The sequence below is a fragment of the Amblyomma mixtum genome, chromosome 2 (assembly GCF_055824585.1).
Source record: "Amblyomma mixtum isolate Tamu chromosome 2, ASM5582458v1, whole genome shotgun sequence".
NCBI lineage: Eukaryota > Metazoa > Arthropoda > Arachnida > Ixodida > Ixodidae > Amblyomma > Amblyomma mixtum.
This window is the reverse complement of record NC_143013.1, coordinates 256570800-256595818: the sequence shown is the minus strand read 5'-3', so window position 1 is coordinate 256595818 and position 25019 is coordinate 256570800. Positions and strand designations below refer to the sequence as shown.

At 48.3% G+C, this 25019-nt stretch overlaps 1 protein-coding gene across 1 annotated transcript in view; it reads left to right on the top strand.

Annotated features, from left to right (window-relative positions):
- Positions 1 to 25019, top strand: part of LOC149363640 (uncharacterized) — a 30354-nt gene that overhangs the window by 1207 nt on the left and 4128 nt on the right. Inside the window, exons 3-5 of the mRNA XM_089568581.1 lie at positions 156 to 1277; positions 21993 to 22178; positions 24541 to 24880. Coding sequence (XP_089424707.1) covers positions 156 to 1277; positions 21993 to 22178; positions 24541 to 24880 — 1648 coding nt within the window. The remainder of the gene's footprint in view (positions 1 to 155; positions 1278 to 21992; positions 22179 to 24540; positions 24881 to 25019) is intronic.

Genomic DNA, 25019 nt, shown 5'->3' with positions numbered 1-25019 from the left:
ATGATGTCCCAGTCACTCATGTTGCAGAGATGATGGATACAGATACGCGAGTCCTCAAACGCAGTGGCTCCCATATGTCTAACCCGTCTTCTCCTCAAAATCCGAAATCGAAGAAACAACAGCTGGGCTCTAAGCCAAAGGAAAATATTTTGCAGCAGGCAGTTGCTGCTGCTCAGATTGCGCCACCATAGGGGTGTTACGAATACTCCAGTGGAACTGTCGATCACTCATTTCAGCTTCAACAGATTTACTTTACCTTTCATCACAACTTAATCCAGACATAATCATTTTGCAAGAAACCTGGCTTTCACCTGAAAAACATTTCCATTTACAAAATTATTCCTCATTTCGCCAAGATCGCCAGTCAAGAGGAGGGGGGTTGCTCATTCTGGTTTCTTCAAAATTTTGTCACAGGGCCAAAATTGTTTTCCAGTTCTCTTCTCTAGACTGTGAGATGATGGCTTTAGACTTTGTAATTCCTGGGTGCTATCCCTTCTCATTAGTTAATGCTTATTTTCCTAATGGTGTGCAGGATTCAAGGCCTCTAGATCTTCTACTAGTCAATTGCCAGAAGTCAGTTCTGTTGGCAGGCGACTTCAATTCGCACCATGTATCGTGGGGATATAAGACAGATCCCTGTGGCAAACGCCTTTGGGATTGGGTTACAGATAACAACCTTATGTGCATGAATTCAGGTTTGGCGACCTTTCTTCGGGCTCAAACCGTATCTGTATTAGATTTAACTTTCTCCAGCCCTTGTGTTCCTGTTCTGAATTGGTCGACAGTTGGTTGTGGTACATCTAGTGATCACATACCTATTATTTTTGAGGTTAACTGCCGCTTAACTCCAGCGTCTTCACAGTTGAGATCATATATTAATTATAACCAGTTCCAGGTTACTTTGCGCTCTTCTCTTGCGTCAGCGTTAAGTTCTGAAGACGATCATAATTCAAAAGACATTTGCTTGGCTATTGAGGAATGCCGCAAAAAGTCCGAATTCCTGGTGCGTACATCAAAAGGGACCAATTCAACAAGGTGGTGGAATGCAGACTGTACGCGGGACTACAGACGCAGAAAGGCTGCATGGAAGAAGCTCCTCCACAATCAGTGCCCGAAAAATTGGCATGATTATAAGTTTATTGCAGCCACCTTTAAACGCACGGTTTCGCGCGCTAAAGACGATTATGAATCTGAGCGTTTCGATTTCCTGACGAAATCAGGAAACCGACGTGCACTTTTCAGATTTTTACACTCGCGGAAAAAGGTACCGGCCCCAGGTAATTTTCCCTCATGTGTCTTGACTCCGCAAGAAGCAACAGACACCATTGAAACCATTGCCAAAGGATTAGAGAAGCGTTTCTCGTCTGCTCTACCTTTGCACTCCGTGTGTTTAGCGTCAGTGGATCAGATTAAGCTTGTCCCTCAGGTTACCCTCTCAGAACTTTCGCCTATAGTGCTGAGGTTACCATCAGCTGCTCCTGGACCTGATAGGGTAACTTCAAAAATGATAAAGATCCTCTTTGAGGAGTATCCTAACTCTTTATTACAGCTAGTAAATGATTCCATCAATCATGCTTGGATTCCTCCTGAATGGAAACTCGCCAAAGTGATTCCTTTACCTAAAAATAATGGCGGCGGCTATTCTCTGGAAAATATTAGACCTATTTCATTGACATCCAATGTGGTTAAATTAATTGAAAGGGTCTTGCTCCTACGTATTTCGGAGTTTGTGGATAGTGAAAATATCCTCAGTCACTGTCAAATCGGTTTCCGTCGTAAATGTTCAATATGGAATGCCCATGTTGACCTCGAAAGTCGAATCCTCCTTGCGCGGCGTCAAAAAATGCATGCTGCTTTGGTTACATTAGATGTAGCCAAAGCTTACGACAGTGTGGAACACACCATATTATTGCAAAGACTGCAGACTCTGCAGTTTCCACACTACATAATTGCTTGGCTCTCGGCGTTCCTAGATAAGAGGCAGTTTTATTGTACACTCCATGGTGTCAACTCTGGATGGTATAAACAAACTAGAGGTGTTCCTCAGGGGGCAATCCTTTCACCCATACTCTTCAACATTCTACTGAGCTCAATTCCCAGTCATCACGAAATTCGCACGTACGTCTATGCGGACGACATTGCTTTTTTCTCGGCTGCTCCTGACATTCAATCTCTTTACGTGCGTCTGCAATCTTACCTGAACTTGCTTGAGAGTTGGTTGGGTGGCCTACGACTCACTTTAAATGTTAGCAAATGCGCTACCCTTGTTTTCCGACTCCAAGATCCTGTTGCTCTTTCTCTAACTTACAAGCAACAAATTATTCCCCAAGTTCAGTCTTTAAAATATCTTGGTGTCATTTATGACGACAAGCTCACATGGCGCTCTCACATTGACCATGTTGCAGCGAAAGGCACTCGTGCTGTGGGCATGTTGCGTAGATTAAGCAATCCCCGGTCTGGAATGCGGAGAGATGCACTTTTAATGATTTATGTTATGTACGTCCGACCAATGTTAGAATTTGGATCAGTGCTGTTTTCTGGTTCAGCTGCTTACAAAATTCGCCCGCTTGTTCTTTTAGAGCGGGAAGCTCTACGATTGTGCCTTGGCCTCCCTAAATTTGTAGCCAACGACGTGCTTTACCTTGAAGCTCGAATTCCACCTTTAGTATCTAGATTTAAATTTCTCACTGTTCAGACGTACCTCACGATATATGACTCAAGTTTCCACCGTTCCTCGTCTGTGTTTTGTTGCCAGCCGACCTTCTTTTTTGGAATCCACTGGCCTCGATTTCATACACCGCAGGTAGTACTGGTACAATCTTTACTTCACCCGTTAAATGTACTCCTGTCTGACATACTTCCGACACAGAAGAGTGGGCCTGCCGTGAAAATTGTCTATGATGACATTTTCCCGAAGAATGCAAAGCATTTACCATCAAGCATTTTAAATGGATTATTAGAAGACCATTTAAAAAGCCTACCTGTTTCCATAATGATTGCTACTGACGCCTCCCAATGTGATGAAAAGGCAGGAGTGGGAATATATTGCCCGCTTCTGGATTGGTCTTTTTCTGTGCGTCTTCCGGATTTCACCCCAATTTTCCAAGCGGAGTTTCTGGCGGTGGTGCTTGCTCTTCGGAAACTAGACCCTTCTTTCTCCGCAGTGGCTGTCATTACTGACTCCTTTTCTTTGTGCTTGTCCCTTGCCTCAGCTACGGATTCTCCAATCCTCAACACCTTCTTATCATTACTTCCTCCCCATTTGAGCCTTTTACATATGATATGGGTACCGGGTCATAGCGGTGTGACAGTCAATGAAGTGGCTGATAGCCTGGCAAAAGCGTCCCTCAATGGCCCCGTGCTACCTATTCTCCCGGCTACAGCGTACATCACAGCAGCGAGGTTTCGGAGAAGCATTTTGTTAGGCATGACATCAGGATCAATTTTAAGATCTGATGATTTCCTGCATCTTCAGTATCCGTGGAGCAGGAAATCATGCCATTCGCGACAGCTTGAAGTCTCTCTAACTAGGCTGCGCTGCCGGATCCCCCCCTTAAATTTTTATTTGCACAGGTCTGGTTTGGCGCTTTCTCCCGTCTGCGCATTCTGTGGTGAACAAGAATCAATAGACCATTTTTTGTTGTTTTGTCGACGCTTCACCATGATGAGACGTCGATATTTAGAGCAACCACTGCAACAGCTTGGCCTTAGTTTGAGCAGCCCGATCATATTGTCATTTGGGGCCACCATTCTCGGTTACAGCCACAGGTCTGTTTTTACCGCCATTCAAAATTTTTTACTGGAATCTAAACGGTTACCTTGCTAATATTTTATTCTTCATTTATTTATTTAATTTTTTACTCATCATTACTTTTTTTTTTCTATCCACCGTTACTATTATTATTATTATTTTTTTTTTCATTCATTTATTTCTTAATCAACTCCCTCTGCTAGAGATCTTGCTGAGTCCAGCTCCTGCGTGCGTTATGCTTGCCCTGTTTCTTTTTAGTCTTTCTGCTTTCTCATAAAGATTCTTTTCCCCAGCATTCTGCTATTTCTATTTATTACTTCATTTATCTATTTATTTTTCCCCAGAAAACAAAACTAAACAAACAAGCAAAAAATCTCAAAAACTCTCTATGCTCCCCTCTTCTTGGCCGATCCCCCTCTGTGGGTATGCGCCATCCCATCAGGTGAACAACAACAACAACAACAACCGTTCGCCATTTCGCACTGTGGAGAAGTGATGGTCTGGCAGCGCAGGTCTCGGCAACGGCGGCGCCTACGAAGAAGCATAGCCATGAGTGCGAGAATGAAAACTCGTGATTTCACCGATCGAACATCCGGCCTCTCCCACTGTCGGTACAATATGCCATGCCAACAGAAGTCAACAACAACGACGATCGGCATAGCCAGCTGTACATGGACGCTGGGTATGTGCCATTCCAACAGAGGGCAAGAGAACAACATCTGGCGTAGCCAGCTAGACGTGGACGCTCCGCTGCGCCGGCTCACCGACAGGCGGACTTCGTCCACGCCTCCTTGTGGCCCTGGCACAGACTCACTACTCCGCATCCACAAGGCCTTAATGGCAACGTTCACATCGTGGGTGCCCACCTACACGTCCGAACCCGCAAGTAATAGCATTCGTGTTTCCTCTACACCTCGCATTCGGAAACCGCTGGGCTACGTGATACCAATATATTATCTGACTCCTGCTCTCCAGGCTGTTGCGATGTGGTCCTGATCCCTGACTCTCCCTCTCCTCAAGGTACAGCAGGTAGGCGCTTCGAACTCTTGCCAACCTTTTCTGCAACCCACGTCTTCTTCCACAGTGACTCCTACTTTGGTGCCTTCCGACCTCCCTCACACCCGTGCAAGTTTCATCCACGACGATTATCACCAGACACAAGGCCCCGATTGCTCGGAGAGGGGCAAATGGTTTTTTACCACGTACGAATGAAGACCACGTACGAATAAAGACATCTTGGATCTGACTTGGATCAAGCGAGGTTGAATGACCTGACTGATGCATTCATATAGACGGTGCTCTTTGACGCTATCGTTCAAGCCGAAACGATTCCGCAGCGGTCAAATCTGTCGTCTTGATGGCAGCAGAAAGTCCAAGCCACCTGAATCCCCAACAGAGCGTGGGTATGTCACGGTGTGATCAGCCCCTAACATCTAAGGAGAGAGTTTTCAATGCCACCGGTGGCATGAGGTGGAATCACTCCATACATATGATTCTGTTCCATGCCACCAAGTCCACAGCCAAGTCTTTTATTATCTGCTACGGAATAACTTCCCTTCGAATATTTCGCTTCCATAATGGCAAGTTAATACGGGCTATATATTTTTTAAAATCTCAAAAGAGTGCGAAAAATTCACCAGTTGGTCTGCAGTGTCGTTGCTTGAGTGATAACGTGGCGAATTGTTGACCATTTGCTAACCAGTGGCACCCTCCCGCCTGACGTAAATAAAGTTATAGAGGCTCAGAATAGCAAGAATCGGAACGGTCTGTCGCCGTCATGATTCACTTGATCTGGAGCCGCCGGGCAGTCGAAGTAGGCAGATATCTCTTTCTGCATTTAAAACACATTTCTCTTGCAATTCGATCGTCTGCCAGGGGTAGTTTTGCAACAAAGTACTAACAATAGACAGGACTTGCCACATGTGTGCGTTAACCAGCCAACGAAAACCGTTAATTTTACATGTTTGAAGGCGTCGCTTCTAACATTCCTCCGTTCAGTGTCGTAGTACGTCCGTTCTTCTCCTATTCTTGCGAATTGGACTAGGCGAACAAAATTCGCAGGGACAATAAGTCAAATTATTAGGGGCATATTTATGAACAGCTCTCGCATTTATTGGTTCGGGAGGGTGGGTATTGTTTGAAAAATGTATTTGTTGAACATCAATCAGCTTGTGAAATATCTGGCCTAATGTGCCGTCGCTTCTTTGAAATGCACCTCTGAGCAAAATAAATGCCAGCTGCTTATTTATACAGCCGCCTCCATGACTACACATTGGCTGCATGGCCGTGCTTTACCTGGGCTCCATTAATTTACCTCTATATGGATTTTTGCCATTAGCTATTGTGTTCAATTTCATATGCTGCCAACCTGGGTCGCATACGTTTGAAATGTGCTCTCGAAATTTCCTTAAAAAAATTGTGCGGATTGCGCTGGAACGCCGACTGGCATTTGACCCTCCACGGAGGTATCGCACCTTTCGCAGAGGGCCCTTCTGACCCCGACCTTCGTGCCCTTTCCTGAGCACTAGGGGGACTACTAAAGGGGTCCCGCAATCCACTGGCAGCCATCACTGGCCACCTACCGCACAGTGGATGATGAGTGTGTTCACACTCTGCCATTTGCCCGGTGAGAGCATGGGGTACTAAGGGACCTTATATAGGTGTAAGGTCTGTACGTAGCACAACAGAGCAGACCATGTCTCTGCACACCGGCGTGGCTGTTTTAAACATTACGAGTGACGGAGAAGAAGAGGATGAAGGTTGATAATCATTCCATTGTCAAATCTGCACATTATGCCGTCCTCCCATCTTCGATCTCCCAGCTAACAGGACCCCTTTCGTTGCGTCGTCCAATCTGTCAGCCTATACCCTATTAATTCTCCTTTTCCTCTAAAGCTCCTAATCATTCCAACAGTTCACCGCCTGTGTCTTGGCCACTCCCCCGTAGTGGGTATGTGCCATTCTACTCGAGGCCAACCAACCAACCAACCATTGTAAAGAGGATGAAGTAGAAGAAGAAAAGATCATCCCAACCGTTCGCCTTTTCACAATGTGAAAAGTGATAGCCTGGCGGTGCGGCTATCGGCATCGGCTCCGCCGAGAAAGGAGCATAGCTATGAGGGCGAGTACTAGGGCTCATGATCCGAACGGTAGAACAACCGGCGTCCCCTAGAGTGGGTATGTGGCATTCCAGCGGAAGTCAACAGCAACAACGATCGGCATAGCCTTCTTGACGCAGATGTTTCTCTCCGCCGGCTCATCGTCTGAGGCCGCCGGGCCTTCTCCAGCAAACGGAAATGATCTGCAGCCACCGCCCATCTCCCACCACAAGACTGCAACAAGGTGATGACCACAACCGCTGAACCCAGCCCCCGCAGCCTCGCAACTCCCGGATCTGCGCACCATGGCACTTCCGCCACTCCTTGTTTTCACCCTGCCACCGTCTGGCTGTTGTGCACCGAAAAGACCTTGACCTGGATGTTCCCACAGTACTCGCCAAGCTACACTTCTGAGCTAGCAAGTAATAGCATCGTGCCTTTACTGTTATCTGCGCTATCCATGTCAGCGCCTGTCCCTTTCCCAGCTGCTGAACTTGCCACACTTTAACGCCAAGGACGCAATCCTAGCGCTACTGGGCTGCCACTTCAATGTTGATAATGAATTCAGCCAGCCTCAATGCAGACTCTTGGCAATGGTTTTCTTCCTTCTACAAGCCCCTACACTCTGCGCCTATTTGAAGAATGCTATCTCATCTGGCAACCGCCGGGCTATGCATTACGAATATATTCTCTGACTCCCACTCTCCTGGTTGTTGCTATGGGGTCTGTTGTGTGGCGCCCTCTTGGGTCGACACATAATTCACTTAGCTGATTTGTAAATCTGGTCTAACAACAATGACTTTGTTTTCTGTGTGAATAAAACCGTGGGGAACGGGCGCAAGCCGGCTTTTGTTCCGCTCGGAACTGAGTCGTGTCCTTCAGCGGCCCGTTGCGGGCCTTGCCGGGGTGTTCATGCAACACCACATTTTGGCGACGAGGATGGGATCAAAGTAAGTGACGTTTGTACGCTTGCCCCGACTATCGTACCATTTGCTTCGACTGGCCTGTGTTTTGCTGCCCCGCTCCCCCTTCTCCTGCAACTTTAGAGACTTTGTGTCAGCATGGCGTCAGGCCTCGCTCCCGCGCCGTTTTTGTCTGCGCCCGGTTCGCCTGCAGTGCCGTGAAAGCGTTGGTTCAAACTTTTCGAGGCTTACCTCCTGTCGGCCGGTGGTAGCGACTGGGCACCGGAGCGGAAAGCGGCACTCCTCACGCTGCTCGGAGCGGAGGGACAGCGCCAGCATTTCAACAATAAAGAAACTAGGCAAGCGTCCGCAGTCGCCGGCATAACGGCTGAAGCACTTCCGCAGACGCCGCTGGAGCCTGCCACGGAAGCGACGACCACAGACGAATACACACAGTTAGTCGGGAGCTTGGACCTGCTGTTTGCAGACACAACGAATTTCATCGTTGAGAGACACCGTTTTTTCCGGAGACTTCAATTGCCCGGTGAGCCATTTACCCAGTATGTAGCGGCAGTTAAACAACTTGCGTTGACGTGCGAATTTGGCTCGGCGTTCGACGAGCGCGTCCGAGATCAGATCATCGAAGGCGTCCCAAACCCAGCGTTGCGCGAACGTTTTCTGAACGCTGGCCGAACGCTTACGCTGGCCAAGACAAGAAAAATGCAAAGCTTTAGAAGCCGTACAGCAAGCAAATGCAGCTTATGGGGGAACGCCGGTTTATCGCGTCGACGAACCTGTAACGGAAAATCCGACGATCGAACAGGGATGCATTCGTCAAGCAACTTCAGGATTTCGAGCGCCCGCTCGTGCTCGTGAGCAAGAAGGCGGATGGCGCAATTACACAGCGTCGGGTTTCCACCGTGGCGTCCCCGGAACCGAGGAAAGAGGTAGAAGCAGCCAAGATGGAAGAAGGCGCCCGGAGTTCGAGCGAGAAAGCCAGGAAGGGAGTCGTCAACCGTCTTGCTATCGTTGTGGCTCTCCGAAACATAATGCAAACGCAAGAAACTGCCCAGCCCGCAATCGTCGTTGCAACAATTGTAGAAAAATTGGACACTTCGCTCTAGTCTGTCGCTCACAGCATCAGTCCGCGACACTTCGCGCGTCGCAGGCGCCGGCCTCTACCGTGGAGGAAGTACACATCCTGAATTCTCCGCATATTCTGGGCATAGAATTGCCACAAAATAAGAAAGAGATAATAGCTACCGTAACGTTTAAAGGAAACCCAGTTCCTCTACTTGTCGACACTGGGGCTGCCGTTTCTCTTGTCAACAATGCCGATTTTCGGAAATATTTTGCACGCTTCTACACTTTCTCGTCGTCAACCCTGGCTCTCCGAGACTACTCCGGCAAGTTGATTCCCACACTGGGCACCTTCGAAGCTGACATACAGTACAACGATACTCAAGCATCGGTAACTTTTCATGTCACTCGACAAGGATCTTCGTTGCTGGGCCTTGACGCCATTCAGAAACTGCACATCAACGTGATGGGGTCACCCCTCACTTGTCTCCAAGCCACTTGTTATCCGTTCGAGGTTCCGGAGGACACACCGCCAGGATTTGAAGCCTTGTTTTCGAGTGAGCTCGGTTTTGTCAAGGACTACGTCCATCAAATCAACCGCCGACCAGATGTTCCTCCCGTCAGTGCGAAGCTGAGACGCCTTCCGCTAGCACTGCGACAACAAGTCTCCGACGAGCTCGCGCGCCTGGAGCGCGAGGACATCATCGAACGCGGCGACGCATCGGAGTGGGTGTCTCCGCTGGTCGTCGTGAAAAAGAAGGATGGCTCACTTGGCCTGTGTGTGGACTTGCGGGAGCCCAACAAAGCTATTGTCGTCGACGGCTACCCACTTCCGCACACGGAGGAACTCTTGCAGTTGCTCGCAGGAGCTACGTGGTTCTCAAAGCTGAAGTTGGCTTCAGCATACCATCAAGTGGGACTCACGGAAACAAGTCGTGGGTTGACAACGTTCATATCCCATGAAGGACTATTTAGATTTAAAAGAGTCTGTTTGGGTTTAGCTTCTGCTCCGGCTACAGTTCAAAAGCTTATGTCACACGTGTTGAAAGGCTGTATGGGCGTAGTGTGCTATTTAGATGACATTTTGGTGTGGGGACGGACCAAGCCGGAGCACGATCGCAACTTGAAGGAAGTGCTGTCTCGCATTTCCACAACAAGAATGAAATTGAATCAGAAATGTGTTTTTGCAGTAAGGGAACTCACATTCTTGGGGCACAACCTGTCGGCCCAGGGTATTTCTCCCATAGGATCGAAAATCAAAGCTATAGTTAACGCACCTTCCCCTACGAACGTCAAGTCGCTGCAATCATTCCTAGGTCTAGCTGGCTACTACGCCAAGTTCCTGCATCATTATGCAGATTTAGTGGAACCGTTGCGGAAAATGCTCCGACAAGGTCAATCATTTGAATGGACGGTGGAAGCTCAGAATAGTTTTGATCAAGTTAAGGCGCGTTTGGCATGCAAACCTGTTGTGCAAATGTTCAACCCGGAAATACCTGTCGTAGTCACCACTGACGCCTCAGACGTTGGCTTGGGAGCTGTACTACAGCAGAAAGAAGGGTCGCACCTTCATACCATTGCTTTTGCGTCACGCGATCTGTCGCCGGCTGAGAGAAAATACTCAGTTGGTGAACGTGAGGCACTAGCCTGTTTGTTTGCTTGCGAAAAGTGGCATGTATATCTGTGGGGTAGACGTTTTACACTCAGAACCGATCATCAGGCATTGGTTGCTTTGCTTTCCGCCGGCGATTCGGGTCGCCGACCACTACGCATCTCTCGCTGGACAGCTCGGTTGCTGAACTACAATTTCCAAGTAGAGTACTGCAAGGGCACACAAAATTACGTGGCAGACGCCTTGTCCAGGCTGCCCGTCGCAGAAAATTCTGACAATCAGGAGGAAGAAATCGTTTCTCTGGTAACACCAGTAGTCGACAAGGCAACTGTACAAAATTCAACAGCTTCTGACGTTACCCTGCAAAAGGTCATCAGTCAGCTCAGCAAGGGCTGGTTGCACAAGAAGGCTCTGTCAGTTGATCTTGTGCCATTCTTTCACATCCAAGAGGAATTATCCTTTGTAGATGGTCTACTAATGCGAGCAGATCGCGTGGTAATTCCTGAAGTACTTCGTCCCACTTTCCTACAGTTGGCCCATGAATCACATCCGGGCATAGTCCGCACAAAAGAACTGCTAAGAGAACGCTACTGGTGGCCACAGCTTGATAGACAGGTAGAGTAATGCATCAAACACTGTCTCATATGTCAAGCAGCTGACAAGTCGTGCCCATAGTCACTGTATAATGTGTGTGCTTTCTTTTGCCATGTGTAATGACTACTGAAATAAGACATTTTTGTGCCTTCAACACGTCATAACAGAAATAGCACAGCCATAAAATCGGATAGTTTCTGTTTGATGACCATTGTAGAATGTTTGCTGTCTCGCGGCACATGTTAAGAGAGCAGTATTTTTCGCAATATCTTAACATTATTTCCTAGGGGGAGACGATGTTGTGTGGCGCCCTCTTGGGTCGACACACAATTCACTTAGCTGATTTGTAAATCTGGTCTAACAACAATGACTTTGTTTGCTGTGTGAATAAAACCGTGGGGAACGCGCGCAAGCCCGCTTTTGTTCCGCTCGGAACTGAGTCGTGTCCTTCAGCGGCCCGTTGCGGGCCTTGCCGGGGTATTCATGCAACACCACAGGGTCCTGATTACCGACTCTCCCTCTCCTCAAGGTAAAACAGGAGCTATGCGTGGACGCTTCGAACTCTTTCCCGCCTTTTCTGCAACCCATGTCTTCTTCCACAGTGACTCCTACTTTGGTGCCTTCCGGCCTTCTTCCGCCCGTGCAAGTTTCATCCACGACGATTATCACCAGACACAAGGCTTTGATTGCTCGGAGAACCGCATATGGTTTTTCTATCCTCCAGTCACGCGCGTCTCAAACTATTTTGATTATTCGCGCATGCCGCACGATCTTCTTTTCTCTACCTTGCATCCAATGACGGCACTTCACAACTGAGATGCGATGAAAGCTCTGAAAGAGCGGAGAAAATGCTCTATGATAGAATGGTAACGATGAACAAACTTTACTTGTCGAGGACACCGTCCTCTATAGCCTTTAGTCGCACGATGTTTAATAGCCATTTAGAATCTACACACGTAGGAAGGCAAGCCACAAAACCATCGACTAATTTGAAACCAGAACCAAACCTACATATACAGCATGTACTCTCCCGCTTCCACAAACGGCAACACGCATGGAACACCAACACATGAATACATGAGACATAAGGTCTCACAAGAACACAATCATACCGATCAAATTAACATACATAACTACGGAGTGTTTTCGGAGTGTTATCATGCATAGAAAATGTATGATATCCGTACCCTGGCACATAACTAAGTAATTCACTGTTGCACGCTGATGCAACCAAAACACCGCCCCCTGTGAGCTCCGACGAGAGTAATGGGAATTATTCCTTGTTCGTTCAATTCGACATGAACTTATTTAAATGCCGTGCAGGCAATGGATGGATGAGGTCCTCCTGCTACAATAACATACGTATTTCCTCTGTGTAAGAAAGTGCAGTTCTTTCAATCACTGCAGGATTCAAACAAGGCAAAGAAGGCAGCATGCATTCATGATGGCATGCAATAGTGAGGAGACAGGCCCGTGAGCAGACTGCTGAGCGTGAAACGTGAGCAGGAAATGTGAATACACCAGGCGAGTTGAGGTGTAGTGCGTATTTCTTTGAAGGCCTAAACTGTACAATTAGAAACGTGCCACCACTGAAATATCCGAAGCTCAAGTATACCCTCCAATACGGGTACCTTTCTAGAAAGAGGCGCGAACTCCCTCTCCGGCTTTTAAAAACCGCCGTGGTTCCTCAGTGGTTATGACGCTCAGCTACTGACCCTTAATACAAGGGTTCGATCCCTTCCCCGGTGGTCGCATTGCGATGGAGACCAAATTCCAGAGGCCTGTATACTTTGCGATATCAGTGCATGTTAAAGAGCTCTAAGTAATCGAAATTACCGGATCTCGGGTCCCTCCACTACGGCGTCCCTCATATACTGAGTAAGTTTTGGACGTTAAACCCCATAAAACCAAATCAAACCTACTGAGCTACCAGTGCCTGACCGGGCCAAACGGTTCTACTCAGTAGACAGGTAGCACCTGTGTCGAAGCCGAATACCTGTGAAGAGGGCAGCGGATTCCAGTTTTGGACTCCATCTTTACTTGTTGACACTAGAAGAAGCCGCTGTTATTCGGTTTAGTGTGAACACAAAAAAGCGCATTTGTCAGGCGACATGCGCCTCCTAAGCGCTGTGTAGGGGCAGCAGTCTGAAGTAGAAAATATCGGATGGTTCTATGTATACAATTCAGTATCATCGGTAGAAGTCCATGTTCATGTCTTTATGATGCCAAATATCGATGTCCGTTCACACATGATCGGTCTGAACGACTTTTAAACAAAATCGCAATAAATGTGCGTGAAAGCAATCATGGTTGACAAGATTTTATATCTTTTCGTGTACACGACAATGATTTCGTCTGTGTAGAAACTCAGAACATGCAACCATAAGAGAAACACATGCGAATAAAGCTATCTTGGGTCTTTCTTGGGTCAAACGAGGTTGACTTAGCAGGCTGATTCATTCATCGAGATGGTGCTGCTTGACGGTATTGTTCCAGCCGACGCGATTCCACAGCGGTCTAATCTGTTGCCGTGATGGCAGCACAAAGTTCAAGCCATCTGAATCACCAACACAGAGCGGGTATGTCACGGTGCGGTCAGCCCGTGAAAAGGAGTTTTCAATTCCACCGGTGCCATAAGGTAGAATTACTCCATACATATGATTTTGTGTCATGCCACTACGTCTGCAGCTAAGTCTTTTATTATCTGTTACGGAATATTTCGCTTCCTAATGGCAAGTTATTGCGAGCTATAGATCGAAAAATCTCGAAAGTGAGAAAAATTCACCAGTTGGCCTGCAGTGCAATACCTTGAATGATAACGTGGCTAATTATTGACCATTTGCTAACCAGTGGCACCCTCCTGCCCGACGTAGCTAAATTTATAGAGGACAAGAAATATAGCAAGAATCTGAACGGTCTGTCGTCATCCTAATTCACGTGTTCTCGAGCCGCCAGGCAATCGAAGTCGGCAGCTATCTTTTTCTGCTAAAAGAAAGAAAGAGATACACATTTCTCTTGCAATTCAATCCTCTACCAGGGGTACTTCTGCTAGATGGTAACAGCAATAACCTGGACTTGCCACATGTCATGCGCTAACCAGCCAACGAAACTCCTTAATTTTACATATTTGAAAGCGTCGCTTTCAACATTCTCTCATTCAGTGCCATAGTAGGTCCGTTCAACTCCTATTCTTGCGGACCTGACTAGGCAAATGAAATTCGCAGGGGCAATTAATTAAATTATTAGGGACCGATTTCTGAACAGCTCTCGTAACTATTGGTTCTGGAGGGTGGGTATTCTTTGAAAAAAGGATTATTTGTTGAACATCATTCAGCTTGGAAAATATCTTGCCTAATGTGCCGTCGCTTTTTTAAAGAAAGCCAGCTACTGATTTATACAGCCGCCCCTTGACTAGACATTGGCTGCATGACCGTGCTTCACCTGGGCTCCGTTAATTTGCCCGTATATAAGATTTTTGCCATTAGCCATTGTTTTCAATTTCATATGCTGCCAACCTGGGTCGCATATATTTGAGATGTGCTCTCGAAATTTCAAAAAAAAAAATTGTGCGGATCACGCTGGAACGCCGACTGGCATTTGACCCTCCACGGAGGTATCGCACCTTTCGCAGAGGGCCCTTCTGACCCCGACCTTCGTGCCCTTTCCTGAGCACTAGGGTGACTACTAAGGGGGTCCCGCAATCCGCTGGCAGCCATTACTGGCCACCTACCGCACAGTGGATGATGAGTGTGTTACCACTCTGCCATTTGCCCGGTAAGAGCATGGGGTACTAAGGGACCTTATATAAGTGTAAGGTCCGGACGTAGCAGAACAGAGCAGACGGTTTCTCTGCACACCGGCAAGGCTGTTGTGAAAATTACGAGCGGCGGAGAAGAAGAGGACGAAGGCTGATAATCATCCAACATCATTACAACAGTTCACCGCCTGTGTCTTGGCCACTCCCCCGTAGTGGGTATGTGCCATTCCACTTGAGGCCAACCAACCAACCAACCGTTCGCCATTTCACACTGTGAAAAAAGGGATTGTCCGGCGGCGCCGCTCTCGGCAAAGACGCCGCCGACAAAGGAGCGTAGCTATGAGCGCGAACATTAACGCTCATGATCCGAACGGTTGAGCAACCAGCCCCTGCCAGAGTGGATATGTGCCATTCCAGCAGAGTCCAACAACGATCGGCATAGCCATCTTGACTCGGACGCTCCGCTCCTCCAGCTCACCATCTCAGGCCGCCGGGCCTGCTCCAGTAAACGGAAGCGATCTGCAACCACCACCCATCTCCCTCTACAACGAGCCGATGGCCACAACCGCTGAACCCAGCCCCCGCAGCCTCGCAACTCCCGGATCTCTGCAACCTGGCACTTCGGCCACGCCTCCTTTTCACCCTTCCACCGTCTGGCTGCTGTGCACCGAAAAGACCTTGACCTCGATGTTCCCACAGTATACCCGCCAAGCTACACTTCTGAGCTAGCAAGTAAGAGCCATAGCGCCATTTCTGTTATCTGCGCTATCCATGTCAGCGCCTGTCCCTTTCCCAGCGGCTGAATTTGCCGCACTTTAACGCCAAGGACACAGTCCTAACTCTACTGGGCTGCCACTTGAACGTTGATAATGTATTCAGCCAACTTCAATGCAGTCTCTTGGCTATGGTTTCTTTCTTCTCACTGGCCCCTACACTCTGCGCCTATTTGAAGAATGCTGTCTCATCTGGCAAACGCCCGGCTATGCGATACGAATGTGTTCTCGGACTTCCGCTCTCCAGGCTGTTGCTATGTTGTCCTGATTACCGACTCTCCCTCTCCTCAGGGTTCGACAGGAGCTATGCGTGGGCGCTTCGAACTCTTGCCCACCTTTTCTGCAACCCATGCCTTCTTCCACAGTGACTCCTACTATGGTGCCTTCCGGCCTTCCTCACACCCGTGCAAGTTTCATCCACGACGATTATCACCAGAAGCAAGGCCCCGATTGCTCGGAGAGGGGCAAATAGTTTTTTACCACGTACGAATAAAGACATCTTGGGTCTGACTTGGATCAAGCGAGGTTGAATGACCTGACTCGTGCATTCATATAGATGGTGCTCTTTGACGCATCGTTCAAGCCGAAGCGATTCCGCAGCGGTCAAATCTGTCGTCTTGATGGCAGCAGAAAGTCCAAGGCACCCGAATCGCTAACACAGCGTGGGTATGTCACGGTGCGGTCAGCCCTTAACATCTAAAAAGAGAGTTTTGAATGCCACCTGTGGTATGAGGTAGAATTACTCCATACGTATGATTCTGTTCCATGCCACCAAGTCCGCAGCTAAGTATTTTATTAACTGTTACGGTATAACTTCCCTTGGAATATTTCGCTTGCATACTAGCAAGTTCATACGGGCTATAGATTAAAAAAATCTCAAAAGAGCGAGAAAAATTCACTAGTTGGTCTGCAATGTCATAGCTTGAGTGATAACGTGGCTAATTGTTGACCATTTGCTAACCAGTGGCACCCTCCTGCCCGACGTAACTAAAGTTACAGAGGCCCAGAATAGCAAGAATCGGAACGGTCTGTCGCCGTCCTAATTCACTTGATAGGGAGCCGCCAGGCAATCGAAGTGAGCAGCTATCTCTTTCTGCTTTTAAAACGCATTTCTCTTGCAATTTGATCTTCTGCCAGGAGTAGTTCTGCTAGATGGCACTAACAATAGCCTGGACTTGCCACATGTCATGCGTTAACCAGCCAACGAAAACCGTTAATTTTACATGTTTGAAGGCGTCGCTTCTAACATTCATCCGTTCAGTGTCGTGGTACGTCCGTTCTACTGCTATTCTTGCGAACCAGACTAGATAAACAAAATTCGCAGGGACAAGAATTTAAATATATAGGGGCATATTGATGTGCCTAATGTGCCGTCGCTTCTTTAAAATGCACCTCTGAGCAAAAGAAATGCCAGCTACTGATTTATACAGCCGCCCCCTTGACTACACATTGGCTGCATGACCGTGCTTTACCTGGGCTCCATTAATTTACCTGTATATGGGATTCGGCCAATTAGCCATTGTGTTCCATTTCATATGCTGCCAACCTGGGTCGCATACATTCGAGGTGTGCTCTCGAAATTTCCTAAAAAAAATTGTGCGGATTGCGCTGGAACGCCGACTGGCATTTGACCCTCCACGGAGGTATCGCACCTTTCGCAGAGGGCCCTTCTGACCCCGACCTTCGTGCCCTTACCTGAGCACTAGGGTGACTACTAAGGGGGTCCCGCAATCCACTGGCAGCCATCACTGGCCACCTACCGCACAGTGGATGATGAGTGCGCTCACACTCTGCCATTTGCTCGGTGATAGCATGGGGTACTAAGGAAGCTTATATAGGTGTAAGGTCGGGACATAGCCGAGCAGAGCAGACTGTGTCTCTGCACACCGACGCGGCTGTTGTAAACATTACGAGTGGCAAAGAAGAAGAGGACGAATGCTCATAATAGGACATCATCATCATCCGCTATGCACCCTGGCCAATCCGCCGCCGTGGGTATGTGCTATTAAGCCTGAGGACATCATCATCATCATCATCCCGCACCGTTCGCCATTTCACACTGTGAAAAAGGGATGGTCCGGCGGCGCAGCTCTCGGAAACGGCGGCTCCGACGAAGAAGCTCAGCCGTGTGTGCGAGGACGAAAACTCGTGATTTGAACGATCGAACAGCCGGCCTCTCCCACCATGGGTACGTGCCATTCCAGCAGAGGTCAACAACAACAATCGGCATAGCCAACTGGACATGGACGTTCCGCTCCGCCTGCACACGATCTCAGGCTGCTGGGAAATAAACGAAAGTGATCTGGAATCCCCACGCATCTCTCACCACTTGTTTGCAAGAAAGTAATGGCCCCGCATCTAACGGATCTGCGCACCGTGGCACTTCGCCCGCGACTCCTTTTGGCCCTGTCACAGTTCGTCTACTGTCTATTCACAAGTCCTTGACCGTGATGTTCTCAGGCTTCTGCCAACTTACAGTTCCGAGCCCGCAAGTAAGAACCTCTGCGCTTACACGGTTAGCTGCTCGCTTCTTGTCAGGGCGTTAAGGTACACTGTTCTAATCACAAAGAGACCTCTCCCAGAACTCTGTCTGTGTATATCTCTTATATTTTAGACGCACACCTCTCAAGCTGCGCTAGAGTGCCATTCACCTCACCGAGCGCGGCCATCCCCTCCTACCTATAGCTGCTCTCCTCCCACGTCGCAACCCGGCTCGTTACTCAATGCCTTAAAGGGCACCTCTACCCTCTTCCTCATCCCTCCCTCTCCTCTGAAGACCCCTGCTTCCCTACGGTGTCATCAAACAAACACCTATCCCAACCTACACATCGCCAGCACCCAACACTTTATGAAGACTGATGTGCATGGTGCGGCGACACCCCAACCCTAACACATACCACATGGATATGTCCCCCAAAACCCACATCTAAAGCCGCGTAATGTGGCCATGTAGCTGTGGGAGGTGCAGCTGGCCAGCGCTCGCCTCGAAGACCAGGCAGCCCTCCTTCTCATTGTCAGAAGGTCAGCAAAGCCTCTGGAGCCCTGGACTGAGGGTCCACTCATATTCGCTCCAACCACCATCCTCTTCAATAAACGTTTACTCACATACTCACTTGAAAACGGTGGAAACCCATCCTATCCTCTATGGACGTCATGAGTTCGAGTCGTATGGATAGAAGATTATTAAATCTAATTACCTTTCAGATAAACACGTCTTTTGCTGCCTGACTAACGTTCCCGAAGTGGAAAGAGCCAGTGAATCAGTTTTTACTCAGAACAATAATTGAAAACAGTTCTCCTCAGCCTCCCTTTAATGAATGAAACAACAACACCTCCTGTGCTACGCTTGATCCAACACATCTTCTTTGCCTTGAGGTAATAGAAACAGAAAAGTTTCGGCTTGCCCGAAGCGAGCAGGCGTTCATATTCTCGAGGCTGAGCATGAAGAAATGCTCTGTCATGATGAAGCGACTTCCTTCTCTTGACTTGTACACGACGCATTCTATAACTCCTAAACGTGAATCTGATGTACGAGAATGTGCAAATGCGATGTCCCCATGTAAAAGCATGTCCCCCTGTAAGTGCGGCACGAAAGGTAGTTTCTCGACTCGGTGTGGTTGCGAGTAAAGAGAGTTTCTTACTCTAAACGGCGCGGAGCCCGACGTGACGTACGAGAGGTTCAGGAGTATGCCGGAGATTCGACGTACAGTCGGGGACAGAAGTCTCCGGACCACGTGTTCCTCAAACGAAGCTTATAGCTCTACTATCAGACAGCAGCTGGAGACCGCACTTGTGGAGATGTCAGAACCAAAATTTAACTTTTACCTCCACAAGTGTGGTCTCCAGGCGCCGACTAATAGCAGAGCTATCGACTTCGTTAGAGGAACACGTGGTCCGGAGACTTTTGTCCCCGACTGTACGTCGGAACTTCTCTCCGTCATGTTTGCAATCATAAACAGAGCTCTACTTTTGTTCACCACTGTAATTATCGTCTTAATAGATTTTCTTGAGACCTACGGAGGGTCAAAGTTTCTACCAGTGGTCTCTAGAATGCTCTGTTCTGCGGCACCATTGCTGCCCACCTTTTCCTAGTAATTTACCTAGCCTCGTCACGCTATACCGCAGTTCCAGTGGTTCATGGTAGGACCACAGTGGCAGAAGTCTCTGGAAATTTAAGAGAAGCCACAGGTTAACGCTACTATTACTAGATGCCACGACTGTTTGCGGAAACACATTTTTAGAAAACTAGGCTTCACGATTTTTTCTTCTCACAAGGGCAAGATGTAATGGGACATGTTGAAAAATAAACGGTGCTTAATCGCAAGACAGCTGGATTAGAATGCTGCTCATGCCTACCCGAACCGTCTAATGCCTTCTATATGTTAATGCCTTTTATATGTGCATTTCTTAATAATCTTGTTTAACTCCAGTTTCTAGACGATGTACCTTCTCCGGCTTTCTCACTTTCCCATTTATAGCTACAGATTTTCAGCGGTGTGCATACCACTCTCACGGGTGTCCCAAAACCAGTCCCATAGGAAATTAATGTTTTAAGAGCAGAGAAAAGGGAAGTTAGTTTTCAACGCCCATCTAAAAAACGGCAACCGATCGGCATGGGCATCAACCTAACAACCGATCCTCAACATCAGTTGCGCGCGCACCAGCGCACGAGGGGGAAGAAGAAAAATCAGCCACGCCCTGGCGCGTTATTCTTGGCAGCGGCGCTCGATCGACTGCGGGACCTCAACCGACATGGAACAACACGGCATTCCTGGGCCTGTAGGTTCTGCAGCTGCTGGTGAGTACCCCTTGCGGGTTTGAGCGTCACTCACCCACTTATACTCTTCCCTTCCCTACCTTCGGTCAAGCTCACTGCCAACGCGGTCAAACACGGCCGCCGCGGCCGGGTTCGAGCCCCGAAACTCCGGAAAAGTTCCAACTGACAATTTTGATTCACTATTTCGCAAGTTGCGTTTTCCAGCGACAGCTCTTAAGGGCACTTTCCCAGTTATGAGGTGCAAGCATTCTTGTTGGTGTGACTAGCCACGCTGATTGCTCATTCTGCGGTGACGTCACGCTTGACGTAACAGAGACGCTCATGCTGAGTGGTCGGAACACGCTGACGTCATGAGCGGCAGCATAGCGACGTCCCGCACACTCTAACAGAGAAGGCAAATAATAATGAACAATCAATATTACTTTCACCAACGCTACCAGCAGTGGCTGAACCTCGCGTTACACTGTGGTAACCTTCCTTTGATTTCTCGTTTCGTTTTTTCAATTTTCCACTGCCGTGGCTTAGAAGCGAATTTCAAAACACACGGTGTAAGCGCTAAAGCCCTGACGAAATTTAGAGATGCTGCTGCTTTTTTTTTTCTGGGGCCTCATATAACCGAGTGCCTGCTTGTGCCACTTTCTGCATTAATTAGGCTATGTTAAGCGGGTATTTTAGCGCCCTTTTTGATATTAAGTGCGAAAATGATTCTGAATATTTTGTGTTCTAGAAACATTTTCGATATCGCCGATGGCATAAATGACCTCCCAGCGCTGATATCTGTCGCATGTAAACAGCCGCCCATTTTCGCATAAATATTTAATGAAGCCAGCACAAATTTCCACTTCAGTACTAACAAATCCTTTGACAGACGCAGCTGTGGCATAATTTAGAATCAGCTGTGCTTAAAGAAAGAATGAAGTAAAGTCGCATTTATGATAACAACGGCACTGTAAATACGCGGGCGCTATCTTTTTGTGCAGTTCTTTCACGGTATAGAAGCACAAACCATCTAGCACGAGCCAGAATTTTTCTTCCCCCTATAGGTTAGCCGAGCTCCTAAACGTGCACTGTAGAGAATCTGAACTCGTGTTTTTACCGCGGGAACTCGATCTACATGTTCCGAGCATACTTAGAAACTTCGAATTATTGTCCTGTTCGGCCGATTTCCATAATTTAAATCAGATTAAACGTACCGGCTCCCGCCTTTTTATGAACCCAACCGCAGACGGTAGGAGGAGTCAGCCAACCTTTCAACCATCCCGTGGCGGTTTGCCGCTTTGCCATCGGCAGAGCAATACGTAGAGATCGGCGAAAGCAAATAGTCCACGCATATTTCTATTTCCGTGGGCCTAATTTCCGGCTATGTAGCCTCTGACTGGGTCTATTTGTTCACGGAAACCTAAACAAAAAAAAAATAAAAGCGAAAGGCTGTCCACGCGTTAGATGACTCCTCCTACAGTCTGCGGTTGAGTTTCAAATTTTGGTAATTAGATTTCGGAAATCGGCCGCACAGAACAATAATTCAGAGTTTCTAAAAATGCTCGGAAGGTGTAGATCGGGTTCCCGCGGTAAAAAGACCAGTTCAGATTCCTCTTCAGTGCACCGTTCACAAAACATAGTATTAAACCTCCCTTCCCGCATTCTGCAGATGCTGGCGACTTAGTGGCGGTGGTGTCTGACCCCGACCCTATGGCGGTACAGCGTCTCTCAAGACAGGAGGGGCAGGCAGTCACGGTGGAGGCCGTAGTGACTAACTCGGACACGGGCGAGGCCGTCAAGCAGACCGTGCATCCAGCTGTGCAGACAACAGCAGTCTTCGTTGTCCCGACTGTCGGTACAGTAGCGGACATGCCTCCCCGGTTTGCTTCTTTGACGTAGTTGTAAATGCGCAAATGACGACGCATGAATAAAAGCCAAAGGCAACACGGCGTCAACACAGCGCTCGGCACTCTAGCCCTTTCCTCGTTTGCATTCATAGGAATAATGGCCTGAGGGGCGAGTTGGTGCATGATGAAATGAACGGCGGCGCAACAAGGACACTAACAAGAGAGGGGACATCACATGTGGTGTCCCCTCGCATGTGGTGCGCATGTGGAGTACCCTCTCTTGTTAGTGTCCTTGTTGCGCCGCCGTTCATTTCAGCATTCATAGGCGTTGTTGTATCTATGTCAAGTACGAACCAACTCGCCCAACACTCTTTCCTTCACATTTACTTTCGTTAGGCCTGATGAGCGCAGGGCGGGGCGTGGTCGCCATTGGAAAGCGATCACATTGGCCACAAAAGCGAAAATAGCCCAGAGATCACACTGTTACATATATTCGAAGGATTTTACGTAGCTAATACTTTCTTGCTGCGGCATACTAAGTGTACGTAAGACGTTGCTGTGGGAAGAGCAGACTGTAGTCAAGCGCTATTCGGCTGATTTCTATACGATTCCATAATAAATGTACCATCGGGGGAAAAACTGACAGACACCCAATTCCCCCCCTTCAAGTTCCGGCCCGTGCCACTCTGCTTAGGGGCGCCACCTCACAAAGCACTTAGAGTGGCGAAACAGGCCCACTGCGCCGGTCTCGACAAAAGAAGTGTTTTGTCAGGTGGCCCCCCCCACGCAGAGTGGCACGGACCGCAACTTGAAGTGTCTGTCAGTGGGTGTCTTTCAGTTTTGCCCCCATGGTACACAGTCAACTGGAACTGCAGCGGTATGTATCAGCAGCGTAATGGAATTGGGGAAATGCGAAGTGCATATATAAAAATTCAGGGGGCACTTTGACTGTCTAAAGTGGGAAGAGGCGGAAGCGTTTTCCGCACCACCTTCGCTGTTTCTGTGGCACTGGTGGTGTCACATATAATTACTAAGTGATGACAAATCACTAATTAATGGTTAATTACTGATTACTGCCTGAATACTAATTAACTGCTAATTAATGACGCTTAAGCTTCGCCTTTAGGAGTGGAACGCGACAGCGTGTTGTAGCGCTGCCAGAGAGTCCACGGAACGCCACCACCCGTTCGGCGCGATGCCTTGCCCTTTGAACGCAACGCTTTTTGAGGAAAGGAAATGGCGCAGTAATTCTCTGTCATCTCGGTGGACACCTGAACCGCACCGTAGAGGAAGGGAGGAAGTGGGAGTGAAAGAATATAGATAAAGAGGAGCCGTAATGAAGAAAATGAAAATTGTATTTGAGGAAAGGAAATTACGCAGTAACCTGTCTCACATATATCGGTGGACACCAGTCAAAATTCAGGGGGGCACTTTTTTGACCTAAAGTGTGGTCACTGATGTGTGGTTAAGATGTTAAGCTTCGCCCCTAAGAGTGGAACGCGACAGCGTCTTGCAACGCTGCCAAGGAGTCCATAGAACGCCATCGCCCATTCGGTTCTACGCCTCGCTCGTCGGTAAATTGGTTTTTGAGGAAAGGAAATGTATCTGTCTCTCATTTGTCGGTGGACACCTAAACCCCGCCGAAGGGAATGGAGGAGGATGAGAGTGAGTGGAGACACGGTATTCACTAGACGCTCCTTTGTTCATTCCAAACCATCGAGCTGGCATGGCGGAGTGGATAGCATGCTCGTCTCTCACGCCGAAGACCGGGGTTCGATTCCTGAGCTCGGCCAATTTCTTAAGCGGTTTTATTTATTTATATGGCCTGACTAGTAAAGCTAATTAGGCTAATTTGGTAATTAAGCAATTAACTAAGCTCAGTCCCGCTTACTTGGAGCATCACTATACGATCCCTTCAATTGGTTGCATGGTTACTAGCCAAAGTGCAATTGGCCCCGTTTTGAAATTCGCGCACTGTGACGTCACGACCGTTTCCACCAATTGAAAAGCGTGACTTTTTTTGTCGACAACTGCTGCTTACAACGATGAGACATTAAAGGCTTCCGCCTTAATATGAGGAAAGGCAGGGAAATCCTAATGCTTTCTAGACCTTTTTCGTATTATTTCTGTCATTTCCGCGTGTTTTGCGCATTTCGATGACGTCACATGGAGTAGGGATTATTTTAGGCTTTTCCGTATACGCTGTCCGCACAGTCATTATAAACTGTATGTTTCATATAGTTTCGATATACACCAGCGGAAAACATGCATAATTATAGAAATCGTTCAAATACAACGTATATTAAATGTTTTGAGCTCTTGGGCCAACAAACTGCATTCGTCCGCGCTTTGGTATCAACGAACACGCAGTGGTGAATGCCGAGACTCCCTCGCCGGAGCCTTCCCCGTCAGAGGCGCTTTCGTCACCGGCGTCCCCCAGAGACGACTCTCCAGCGTTCAACCCGTGCCAGGATGTGTCCCCGTCACCGCCTCCCCCTGGATCTGTGGCCGGAGACGAACGCGACGTCTGCAGTGCGACCACGTCTCCCGGGTCCAGGGCCTCTTCGTCGGCGGCGTCTGGCAGCTCAGAACCTACGAAACTCGTGGTCAAGCAACAGCGGCATGCCAACGAGGCCGGCGACGGTGTCCCCAGACACGTCATGATAGATGCGCCTGGACACAACGGACACAAGACTGGCGCTAAGCACAGGTTTGGTGCAATGCTTGCGCTTACGTAATTCACTAAAGTACGCTTTGGTTAAGGTTGAGTCATGTTTTGACTGATGCACAGGGTCAGTCAAAAGTGACCATGCCACAGGGGTTGCCTTTGACACGTGTAGTGGGGTGTC